The sequence below is a fragment of the Vitis vinifera genome, chromosome 3 (genome assembly GCF_030704535.1).
Source record: "Vitis vinifera cultivar Pinot Noir 40024 chromosome 3, ASM3070453v1".
Taxonomy (NCBI): domain Eukaryota; kingdom Viridiplantae; phylum Streptophyta; class Magnoliopsida; order Vitales; family Vitaceae; genus Vitis; species Vitis vinifera.
The window spans coordinates 17,950,001-17,963,172 of record NC_081807.1 but is presented as its reverse complement, the minus strand read 5'-3'; the positions used below and the strand labels follow the sequence as shown (position 1 = coordinate 17,963,172).

Here is a 13,172-nt window from a genome sequence, read left to right as displayed (position 1 = left end):
CTAAACTAGTATGTTACATGGGCTCTCAACCTTGAGAGGATATTAAGTCTATGTTGAAATCAATAGGAGACTCTGACCTATGGGTAAGACCCTAAAGTGGTGATATATTCCCTATGGATTAGGTCATTGTTGATGGAAGCTGGTGTCAACAGGCATTCTCAATAAAGGCACTATGATATCTTATGGGATTGAGACAGTGTGTCCCCTTGGATGATGATCTAAAGGACATGTGATCATGAAATCTATGGTCATAGTAATTCCTTTAGTATAATTTGACATATGCTCCTTGGAGCTAGAGCATGTCGATTGATCACATAATAGGAGGATCCGTAACTCAAGGCTTAGAAAGGTAATCTTGATGGGTTAATAATATGACCTTGTTAGATTATAGACACTAGTTCATAGGGAGTCTACATACAATGAATAGTAGGTGACAAACCTGAACTTTGTCTAATTGTAATTTCACTTAATACTGGAGTGTAATTGATTCTCTTTAGTAAAGGGTTGAGTTAACTTCAAAATTGGATTATGAGAGAGCCTATATTTTCCTATAGGTTCTAGTGGTCCCTACTCGAGCTCCTAGTTCATGGTGGTACAAGCTTTGAGGGTATTTTAGGTATATAATTCATAAGTGTACATAAGGGCGTTTTGGTAAAAACATGAGATTGCACTAAATTGTCTTTCTAGATTGAGATAATTAATTAATTGGGGATCATTAGGGTTGATTAAGTAATTAGTACCTAAGTAGATTGGATTAGGTAAGCCAAGCCCAATTTGGGCTTGGTGTAAACTTCCTTAGGGGTTAGGGCTTCAATCTTCCAATTTGGGCTTGGTGTAAACTCCCTTAGGGGTTAGGGCACTTCAGTTTTATGAAATTCCAAAGATAGGAACCCTAGTCACCCTAGTCACCTCTAGAGAGAGAGAGAGAGAGAGAAGCCTACCCTTCTCTTGTGCCAAGACCCATGAATGGAAAGATCGGGTAAAAGGTCGCTCGATAGACAAGTTCTATGGTGACCACTATAGTTTGAGAGCCTTTGTTAGATAGAAATCAATTTAGGAACATACAAATCACAAGTATGAGTTTTTTTCTTTAGATTTATACTTTAAAATGGTTTTTGGTGCCATAATTTCCATTGCTATAGATCTAAAGAGCCTAAAAATAGATTAATACACCCCACGAGATCCAAGGCCAAGGAATGAAGTAATTTGGGGATCCTAACACTAACTATATCATTTTGCTGCTTTATGTTGATGACATGTTAGTAGTTGACATAAATTTAGATGAAATCAATAAGTTGAAGAAATAGTTGTCCAACAAGTTTGAGATGAAGGACTTTAGTGTAATAAAGTAGATAATTAGGATGATAATTAGTAGAGACAAACAAACAAGCACTTTGTGGTTACCTCAAGCTGAGTATATTCATAAGGTATTGTAGAGGTTTAGCATGAGTGATGCTTAGGTAGTTAAAACACCTCTAGCAAATCATTTTAAGTCGTCTAAGAAACATTTCCCATAAACAAATGAAGAAAAAGGTTTCATAGCTAAAGTCCCATATGCTTCATCCATTGGAAGTTTGATGTATGCTATTGTGTGCACAAGACTAGACATTGCCTATGCAATTAAAGTTGTGAGTAGATTTATGTCAAATCCAGGAAAATAGCATTGGGAAATAGTGAAATGGATATTTAGGTATTTGCGAGGTACTAGAAAAAAGTGTTATGCTTCAAAAGGGCCAAGTTGAAATTGTAGGGATATGTGGATGATGATTTTGTTGGCAAGATAGATAGTAAGAGAAGCACTATAGGGTATGTGTTCACTTTGGGTACTATTGCTATTAATTTGATTTCTCAATTGTAGAAGTTGTTACTTTATCTAAAAATAAAGTAGAGTATGTAACCTAGCAGAAGTCAGCAAAGAGATAATCTGGTTGTGAAGTTTGTTGGTAAAGTTGGGATTCAAACAGGTGGTAAATGTTTTGCACAATGATAGCTAAAGTGCAATACATTTGGTTAAGAATTCAACATTTCATTCAAGGACTAAACATATAGCACTTTGCTATCACTTCATCAGGTCTTTGCTTGAAGATGAGGTGTTAACACTTGTGAAGATACAAGGTAGCAAGAATCTAGTTGAAATGTTGACCAAAGAGTGATAATAGAGAAACTAGAGCTATGTGCAACCTCAGTGGATCAAAGGTGAGGGCAGGTTGTTTGAGTGCATCATACTCATTAATCATTGAAGGAAAGTGTTTACTTATGCTTTAGTTTTCAAGTGGGAGATTATTGGATTATGAAGCTTAAATCAATTTTGTTGTACTTCGTAGGGATGTTAGGGTTTGAGCTCCCTATTGAGCTCACAAGGATCAAGTTAGTGCACTTCGTGGATGTAGGGATCACATTGATCATCAAACCATATTAAAAATCTCTTGATTTTCTTTATTTTCTACTTGTGTCTGTGGTTTGGTTAAAAGCAATCTTTCTCACTATAAATAATGGCCCTTTGATTTTGGATTTATCTTTCACATGAGATTGTAAATATCCAAATTTTTTTTTTTAGATAAAGAAAAACATATGATTTTACAATGGAGTTCATAATCAATCTATCAAAACAATAAGCTTTTACAATTCATTTATAAAAATATAGCATTTGAAAAATCAATCACATGGAAAATTAAATTTAAAATCATACAAAAATCTTCTTTAGTTGTGGGATTAATTTCCCACAAAACAAATTTTAACATAGACGACACAAATTCTTATACATCTAGCATGTTTCACACACCAACCATGCCTTTTCAAGGGATAAGCTCTTCACTCACTAGACTCTGCAATTATGATGGACATGATTGATATTATAAATATTATTTCATTACATTGATTTTACTAGTGTATAATTAATACTTTAACCCCTTAAATTTATAGTCCTTTTTCTAACAATTGAAAGAGAATTATTATAGTATAGAAAATTAATTATTTATTAACATAAATGAATTACTATAACCAACTTCCTCTTTTAGAAACTCTTAACTATTGTACTCAAAGAGGCCAAACGAAAATTTTATTCTTAATATTCTTGTTGCTGATTACTATCTCTTTTTGTTTTTATTGCACATCGATGTGCCAAGTAATCATTGGACTTATTAAAAATTTAATGATCTTTCTTCCATACTAGAATGCATTAAAAAAAATGATTAAAGAAACTTTTTCTTTTTAGGATTTTCTCAAATAAAATGCTAGTGATATGGTTTTTCTACTATTTTACCAACGATAAAATGAAGTATTTATAAAGACACTAAGTGAGTGTTTGGTAAACCAACTTAATAACTTAATTGAAGTCATGAAGTAAATTAAGTATGTTTGGTAAAACAACTTAATGGTATGACTTAAAGTCAAAAACAATTTTAAGTATAACTAAAAACACTTAACTTATTCTTAAGTTTACAACTTCATTTTACCCTTTTATCTTCATTTATTCTAATTACCTCTACAATTTCTTTTATTACTCCATAACCTCCATTGTTACTTGAGCCCCTTTGCCCTAGTTATAATTAACTTATAAGGATAAATATATCAATTTAATAATTTAGAATAAATTTTAAATTAATTTTATTAAATAAACTTAATACTTAAAGTAAGAATTAAGTAAAAAGTTTTAAGTTTACAACTTAAGTATAATTTAACTTAAAATCAACTTAAGTCATTAAGTAATAAGTATTAAATTTTACCAAATACCCCCTAACTAATTAAATTTTCAAGCTTGCTAGAAAATTAGTGCTTTAACTATGAACTTTATCAAGGCTATAGTAATAAAATAGAAGATAGAAATGATTTCATTTGTTATTCTCTCAAATCACACAAAAACATCCACCATAATATCAACAAATAAAAGCATAAATGTTCATTAGCAATCCCCAACATTTACGTATTATCTATGTTCTAAGAACATTTTAAATTATTTGAGCATTGATATTACCAATATTCTCACATGCAAGGGATGGGAATGAAGTTCACATTGTTTTGATTCGGACTCGATCCAAGCAAGTTTTCCCATCAAGCTTGTTTCCTTGTTGAAGTTCCAAGTATTCTTTAAATGTCATTCCAACATATGTCGATGGCTGACTTAGCTCTGGTGCTGGCTCAACGACTGTGTCTAGTGATGGTCCATTTGAAACAGCCAATGATATCCTAGTGGTTTTGTTATTCACCACTGCTCGATGCAAAATACTCTTGTACTTACCATTACTTAAAACCTTGTACAAAAATAATGGATTTATTGAAATAGAAATGAAGAAAAATGATGCTCACTCCAATTCTTAAATAGAAAACAAAAAAAATGTTTAAAACTTGTGTTAAATAAATTAATTAGGATGCAAGAACAATTTTTGAAATAAATATACGTATATGTAATGTTTTTATAACTAAACCAATCATTGAATTGGAAATGTTATCGATTCATGGTTTAATGGTCAATGGTCAGATCGGTTGTTGAATTATGATCAAACTAATGATATTATAAATATATAATTTATATATATTATTAGAATTAAAATAATTATAAAAATTTAAATATATAGCAAAAAGAATAATTTTTATTTTTCATCTTTGATATTATCAAATTAAATCATTGATAAGTATAAATATATGAATATTTTAAACTGTATTAAATAAAATGTATCTAGTATTTAAATGTGAAATAGTTGGTCACAACCCCATCTATTGTGCTCAAGTTTAATCCCTTTACATCATTCATATTTGATTGATTTTTCAAAAAATGAAAAAAAAAAAAAACTCTATATCTTATATGGACCCGACAAATCTTGTCCGATTTTGTATATGCATATACATAATGTGGAAAAGGGAAAAAAATAAATTATATAAACAAAAACTTCTTCAAGATATCAATTGATTTTGTTGCCAATGTTGAGAAGGGGAACTAACAAAAAAATTATACTATGAGTGCTTGTATATACGCCAACCGAATGGGAGGATTTGTTTGGAGGAATGACAAAAATAGATCCCACATATAAAATAAATGGTGCCTACCAAAATTAATATATGTAGCCTCGTTGTTCTCCTAGCATTTTCTCTACATCGACCCAATTTGGAGAGAAGTGTTTAGAGAGAACGTGAAGAAAATAAGAGAAAAATAAGGTTATTTTCTACGAGATTCAAGTTGTTACGATGTATAATCTTCTTCTTAAGCTAGAGTCATTATTTTCAATTATTCTCATGGAAACTATGCTATTAAACTAGGTTCTTGTGGCATAATTTTGATTAAGGAGAATTCCTATTGTTTCAAATGAATTACCATACATTCATATCTATTATTATGGATTTGTGATTTAGCCATGGAGAAGTACTCCTTTTTATGTAAGTTGTAGACATGTTTTGTTGCATTAAGGCATGAATATAAGTAAAGTGAGCTAAATCTTGCTAAATATTTGTTTGTTATTGTGGGTGTTAACCATCACTTGGACATAAATCATGCACAATGTACTTACAAAAGTTTATGCTTAAAGATGTTTGGTTTGATAAGTTTTTATCATATATATTCTAAAGTTTATGCACAATGTACGCACGATTAGGGTAAAACTCCAAGTTGTAAAACTGCAAAAATAGTTTGATAAGTTTTCGTATCAAATTATCTTATGGGATATTGTATCTAACAAAACAAAATTGGCGTAAAAAAGATATATACCACCTTACTTTCCCTTTCCTCATTAATTTTAATGGCATTAAAATATTTTATTTTTATATTTCATATACAATATTATTATTTAAATATCATTGCAAGGTTTGTCATATGTGTAATAAGGTTATATTTGGTTGGTGGGTTAGATAAAATTAAATGGAATATTTATTTCTTAAAATATCATATCGATCCCACTATATATGTATATTTAGGATATCATTTTTAGTGGAATGTGATATCTTTAAATATCATAGACTTAAATATTATAAACAATTGAGTATAGGGGATATTGATATATTAAAAGAATAAATAATGGAGCTGAAAGCATCTTGGATTTTAATGTTCAATATTTCTTTAAAATAAAAATTATATTACATAATATTTTCTATTAAAAACGTATGAAATCTCCCTCATAATTAATATTATTTGAAAATTGTTTTATAATTTATAGTTTAATAAGTAATTTTTATTTTTTTAATAATATTCATAATTAAATATTTATAATTTATAAATAAAAAATTATATATATATATATATATATATATATATATATATATTATTTTACAATATATTTTTTTTTACATATTTTTATTTCGTTTTTAAACTACAAATTTGATTTTTCAATTAAAATTTACTCTTTTACAAAATGTATAATATAAAAACTTGAAAAAAAAAGAAGAAGAAAATGTATAAGAAAAATAAATTTATAATTGATGGTTGTGTATACCTCATATTTCAACTTAAAATTATCATATTTCATGTAGAGTCGATAAAAAAAAATGAAATGGGATAATACATCCTACCATTTATCATATCGTAAGTTTGATTGCATATAGAATAAGTCATATCGTAAACTAAATATAACCTTAAGTCAACAAATGGAAGAGTAAAGCTATCCTCTCATACTTTTTTTTTTCCATTCTTCGATAAGATAATCATTGATTTTAAAAATAAATTACCAAAGCATACGTTATTTCTGTTGAGATATTAGAAATGCTTTCCTTATATCATTCTTTCCTTGTATCATTCAATGTTGAGATATTAGGAATGTTTAGATATTAGGAAAGTTGAGATATTAGGAATGTTGAGATATTAGGAATGTTGAGATATTGGGAAAGTTGAGATATTACTAATATTGATAAGTCAACCTTCAAATGCACTCACTGCAATAAGACTGATCCCACTAGTCTGGATATCCCACAATTTCAAAGCAACAACTCTTGGTATGACCAGGAAAACAATGAGGAACCGAGGGTTCGAACCATGGACCTTTAGATCATGTTTAGGCTATCACCACTTTGTTATTAATGATAATAATCGTGATCAACGAAAGAAGGATTCCAAGAAAACATCGACTACAACTGTTGTCGAAATAAAAACAGAGGCTAATGTTGCTGAGAAAGCCTTTGCATTGGTAGCTGCTACAGATCATGGTGGTAAGTTTTTAAATACTTTTACACCTGTTATTAATATTGCATGGATAATTGATTCTGGTGCTACAGATCATATGACTTTTGATTCTAGACAGGTTTCACCCCTTAGACCTTCCTCACAAAAAATTATTTCCATAGCCAATGGTAACACAACCCTAGTCATTGAGGAAGGATCCTTAACTCTTACTGATACTTTGAATTTGGATTATGTTTTAGTTGTTCCATCTTTATATTACAATCTTTTGTCAGTTTCTCAAATCATTGCAGCCTTATCTTGTATTGTCATTTTTTAGCTTAAATTTTGTGTGATTAAGGACATCCAAACAAGACAAACGATTAATTGTGGTATTAAGCGAGGAAAAATCTATTACTTGGACTTGCAGTCAAATGATTCAAATAAGTTGCAACAAGCCTTGATGGCAGATGGATTTGAGAGGGAGAAGAAAAAGTCTGAAATTTGGTTGTGGCATCGACGTCTGGGACATGCTTCCTTTGGTTATTTAAAAAAAATTGTTTCCTAGTTTGTTTGTAAATAGTGATATTTCTGGTTTCCGTTGTGATATTTGTGAATTACCTAAAAGCCATCGTGCTTCATTTTCGTTAATTTTGAATAAAAGTCCGCTTCCTTTTATGGTTATACATTCTGATGTTTGGGGCCCATCCAAAGTCCCAACTTTGAGTGGCTCATGTTGGTTTGTTACTTTAATTGATGATTGTACTAGAATGACATGGTTATGCTTGATGAAGACCAAAGATGAAGTGAACTTGTTGTTTCAAAAATTTCATAAAATGATTGAAACTCAGTACAATGCTAAGGTTCGGGTTTTGCATAGTGATAATGGTGGAGAATATAAGAGTCCTGATCTTCAAAAGTATTTGGAAGGACATGGCATCATTCATCAAACTACTTGTTCCAATACACCTCAGCAAAATGGAGTCGCTGAACGAAAAAATCGACACTTGTTAGAGGTTGTTCGTGCTTCCTTGATAGCAGAAAAAATATTGATATCTTATTGGGGAGAAGCAATCACATCTGCCGCATACTTGATCAATCTGATACCTTCCAACTCAATTAACTTCCAAACACCTCTCCAAGCTCTTACTAATGTCGTACTTGCCCCAACCGTCCCAAATCTACCTCCTCGTGTTTTTGGTTACGTGGCATTTGTGCATCTACACAAACACCAATGCACCAAGTTAACTTCCCATGCATTGCAATGTGTGTTTGTTAGATATGCATTGCACAAAAAGGGATATCGATGTTACCATCCTCCAACTCGACGAATGTTTATTACAATGGATGTGGTGTTTCATGAAGATTCGATGTATTTTTCATATGAGTCTAAACTTTAAGGAGAGTACCATAAGGAAATTCAGACTCTCGATTATGATTATCATATCTCTGAGGATGATGAATCTGGACAATCTGAACTAGTGAACTAGAAGGCGGGTGAGTTGGATATGAGTAGTCAACAATTTGGGTTCGAAGATGTCTTCACTGAAATACCAAACCAATTGTCGTCTGTTGAGGGTGTTCTTAATTTGGAACCTGATCCATTCATGAAATGGTTACCACACCGTCATAATAGAGGTATTCCTAAACCCACATATGAACCCGAATTGTCTACCAAAGTCAAATATCCCATGAGCAACTATGTGTCTAACTATCGTTTGTCTGAATCAAATAAGTCATTTGTAAATCAATTATCTACTATAGCTATTCCTAACAGTGTGCAGGAAGCCTTAGCTGATCCAAGGTGGAAAGCAGCCATGAATGAAGAGATGAAATCATTGCAGAAGAATGAAACATGGGAACTCGTAGAATGTCCACCAGGAAAGAAGCCAGTTGGGTGTCGTTGGATCTATACTGTGAAGTACAAGTCAGATGGTAGTATTGAACGATTTAAAGCAAGACTGGTAGCAAAAGGGTACACTCAGACTTATGGAATTGACTACATAGAGACATTTGCACCTGTAGCTAAGATCAACACAGTTCAAGTATTACTGTCTTTAACTACAAACCTAGATTGGCCATTACAACAGTTCGATGTGAAAAATGCCTTTTTGCATGTCAAGTTATCTGAAGAAGTATATATGGATCTTCCACCAGGAAGCATGGTGTCAGAAAAGCAATGCCAGAAGGTGTGCAAATTGAAGAAGTCATTGTATGGGTTGAAGCAATCCCCGAGAGCATGGTTTGGAAGGTTCACAAAGTCAATGAGAGCTTTTGGCTATCGTCAACATAATTCAGATCACACTTTGTTCCTGAAAAAGCAACATGGTAAGATTACGGCACTCATCGTATATGTGGATGACATGGTAGTTACAGGAAATGATCCTAAAGAAAGAAAAGCTATGCAAAATTATCTATCTAGAGAATTCGAAATGAAAGATCTAGGTCCTCTGAAATACTTTCTTAGGATTGAAGTTTCTCGATCAAGTGAAGGAATTTTTCTATCTCAAAGAAAGTATGCCTTAGATCTTTTACAAGAGACTGGAATATAGGGATGTCAACCTGTTAATACACCAATAGAAGAAGGTCTAAAATTGTGTGTTGAGCCTAATCAAGTATCAACTGATAAGGGAAGATACCAGAGACTTATGGGGAGATTAATGTACTTAGCTCATACAAGACCAGATCTTGCTTATGCATTGAGTGTAGTGAGTCAATACATGCATAATCCTGGAGAGCAACATATGAATGCAGTCATGTGTATTTTGATGTATTTGAAGAATGCTCCTAGGAAGGGAATTTTGTTTGCTAAAAATGTTGATCATCATAGTATAGAAGTATATACTGATGCTGATTGGGCTAGTGCAGTGGATGATAGGCGATCTACATCTGGTTACTTTACCTTTGTATGTGGTAATCTTGTGATATAGAAAAGTAAGAAGCAAAATGTCGTCACTCGTTCAAGTGCAAAAGCAGAATTTAGAGGTATGACTCTAGGACTTTGTGAGGCATTATGGCTAAGACTCCTCTTACAGGATTTAGGCTACCTATCTAGGCAACCAATCCCATTGTTTTGTGACAATAAAGCTGCATGCTCATGATCCAGTACAACATGATCGTACAAAGCATGTCGAGGTGGATAGATTCTTCATTAAGGAAAAGTTGGATGATAAGATTGTGGAATTGCCTAAGATTCGATCATAATATCAATTGGTCGATATCCTCACCAAAGCTGTCTTAAGTCAAGTGTTCTCAAATTTTTTAGACAAGTTGGGCATGTGTGACATCTATGCACCAACTTGAGGGGAGTGTTGAGATATTAGGAATGATTTCCTTAAATCATTCTTTCCTTGTATCATTCAGTGTTGAGATATTAGGAATGTTTAGATATTAGGAAAGTTGAGATATTAGGAATGTTGAGATATTAGGAAAGTTGAGATATTAGGATATTACTTGTTATTTCCTTATATCATTCATTCCCATTCTTAGAATGGTGATTACCCTCTATATATTCTGTACATGAACGAATGAAAAAATAGAATGAAAAAATAAAATGAAAAAACTACCATTTATCAATTTGAAGAATTTCATGTCAAAAAACCAAATAGGAGAACCAATCTCTGAATAGAAACAACAGAATAAGCAAGGTAGGAAGGTACCTCAAGATGGTCGCCGGTGTTAACCAAAATGGAGTTGGGGATTGGATTCACATCGACCCAATGTCCTTTGTGCTGCACCTGAAGCCCACCAATCCCATTCTGTATGAGGAGGGTCAAGAAGCTGTGGTCTGAATGAGGCGGCAATCCCATTGCATACTCTGGCTGAGGACAGGGTGGATAGAGGTTGGCAATGAGGATTTGTAAACCTGAATCCATATTCATGGTCTTGTCTATATACCACTCTTCCAATCCCAAGCTCTTTGATATTCCTCTAAGTAATTCTCCAACTACTTTTCTGATGCTTTGGGTATATTCTAGACAAACCTCACTGCAGTGGCGACAACAAGAAGCAAAACAAAACTTTTTAGCTATTCTGCTATCTCATGGGATTGGAACTTCGAAAAAATTAAAGTAAGTAGCTACTATGTAATTCTAGATGAACCCAAATTCATGAAATAAGCAAGTATTAACCTTCGGTTTTATTATTGAATAGCATGAATCACTTAGTGAATTTAAGATAAATTTATTAATTATTTAATAAATAAATTAGAAACTTAGTGAGTTTATCAATTAGAAACTTATTAATTTTCAAATTATTTAATTTTTAAATAAAAAATTAAAATAACTAAAATGAGTTTAAAATAATATATAAAAATAAATTTATTAAGTTTAAATCTATTTTTTATTCGATTCTTTCTACGTTTTCTTCCATTTTTTCTCAAATTTTTTAGAACTAAACATAAACTAAGGATACATAGTTTTGGAGAATTTATACACCTTCTACTTCCTACTATCAAAAAATAGAGAATATGCTTTACATTAATTATGCAAACACCCTCAATTTTTCACTGCTTATTTTATGGAGATCTAATAGAAAAGTCAAAAACTAACATTCAAATATTGGCCTCTCAAGAAATTTGTGTCAACTGCTAACCAATATGAACTATTTCTTGAACAACATGCATGTCTAGGTGGATGTTATTTCAAGAATTCTAGCATGAATCAGTTGTTAAAATCTCCCATCCTTATATCTATCCTTATACCTTGTTTCAAGTGATGCACAAAAATTAGGGCTACATTTGTTTCTTAGAAAATTTAGGAAATTAATAAAATAGAGGAAAAATATAAAAAAATAAAGTCAAAACCAATAAATTATTTTTATATACTATTTGAAACTCATTTTATTTATTTTAATTCATTCATATATGATTAAATAATTTAAAAATACATAAATTTCCACCTAATTTTAATTATATTTGTTTTTCTCTTATATTTTTTATAATACAATTAAACATGAAAAATAATTATTTTTCTTAATTTTTTTACTTTTTTTTTTATATACTTTCCAATAACCAAATATGACTTTAGTTCCATTAAACAAAAGGTGACATTCACTAGTATGCCAAAGCTGGGTTTGCAGGACAATGGAAAACCCTAACATTTTGGAGCCTCTTTAGGTATTAGATTTACCACTAGGCCACTATGAAAGTTCCTAAAACCTCAATGCCATAAGCCTATAGCTTAGCTCCAACCTATTTGAACTATGGCCAAACCCAAATTGAATAAATTGGACCATGATCCAATGGGCACGTCCAAGCCAAAAGATACCCACAACTAGCAGTGCAAACTTCTCTTTAAAATCAAAGTTAATAGTTATCAGATTTTGAAAGCATTTGAGAAATTTCACTTTAAAATTATTAATTCAAAATCAATTTTACTTAAATTTGAATCAGTGTTTACTTTCTTTTATAATTTAATGGAGTCGTAATTAGAGGGAAAGTCTTGGATTTTGAATGTAAATGACCAAAATGTAAAACACATCAAAGCTGAAGGGATAAAATGTAGGCAAAGTATATTTAACGATTTTAATAATGTGTTGGCCCTGCTCCATAAAATAATGTAGGCAAACACATTTTCTCTAATCTATAAGAATAAAATAATATTGTGTTTTATTATGGGAAAGTGGTAATGATTTTATCGTGTTTTATTATGAAAAATAATAAAAAAAATAAAAAAAATAAGTAAAATTAGTTAAAAACTTATTAACTTTCAAATTATTTAATTTTTAAATCTATTTTTAAAATAATATATAAAAATAAATTTATTAGTTTTAAATTTATTTTTTATTCAATTCTTTCTACGTTTCCTTCCATTTTTCCTCAAATTATTTAAAACCAAAGACTAAGGGTATATAGTTTTGGCAAATTTATACACCTTCTACTTCCTACCATCAGAAAATAGACAACATGCTTTATTTTATGGAGATCTAATGGAAAAGTCAAAAACTAACGTTCAGAGATTGGCCTCTCAAGAAATTTGTGTCAACTGCTAACCAATATGAACTATTTCTTGAACAACATGCATGTTTAGGTGGATGTTATTTCAAGAAATTTCACTTTAAAATTGTTAATTCAAAGTCGATTTTACTTAAAAAT

General features: G+C 31.1%; 1 protein-coding gene across 6 annotated transcripts in view; it reads right to left on the bottom strand.

Annotated features, from left to right (window-relative positions):
• Positions 1 to 13,172, bottom strand: part of LOC100246869 (2-oxoglutarate-dependent dioxygenase 19) — a 41,079-nt gene that overhangs the window by 20,372 nt on the left and 7,535 nt on the right. For 3 of the 6 annotated variants that reach the window (XM_059736044.1, XM_059736045.1, XM_059736043.1), the window contains exon 3: positions 10,738 to 11,065. In XM_059736044.1, the coding sequence (XP_059592027.1) occupies positions 10,738 to 11,065 (328 nt within the window). Of the gene's footprint in view, positions 1 to 3,807; positions 4,251 to 6,300; positions 8,299 to 10,737; positions 11,066 to 13,172 lie in introns of those variants that run through there. The other 3 variants (XM_059736042.1, XM_059736046.1, XM_059736047.1) reach the window with 3 other exon arrangements.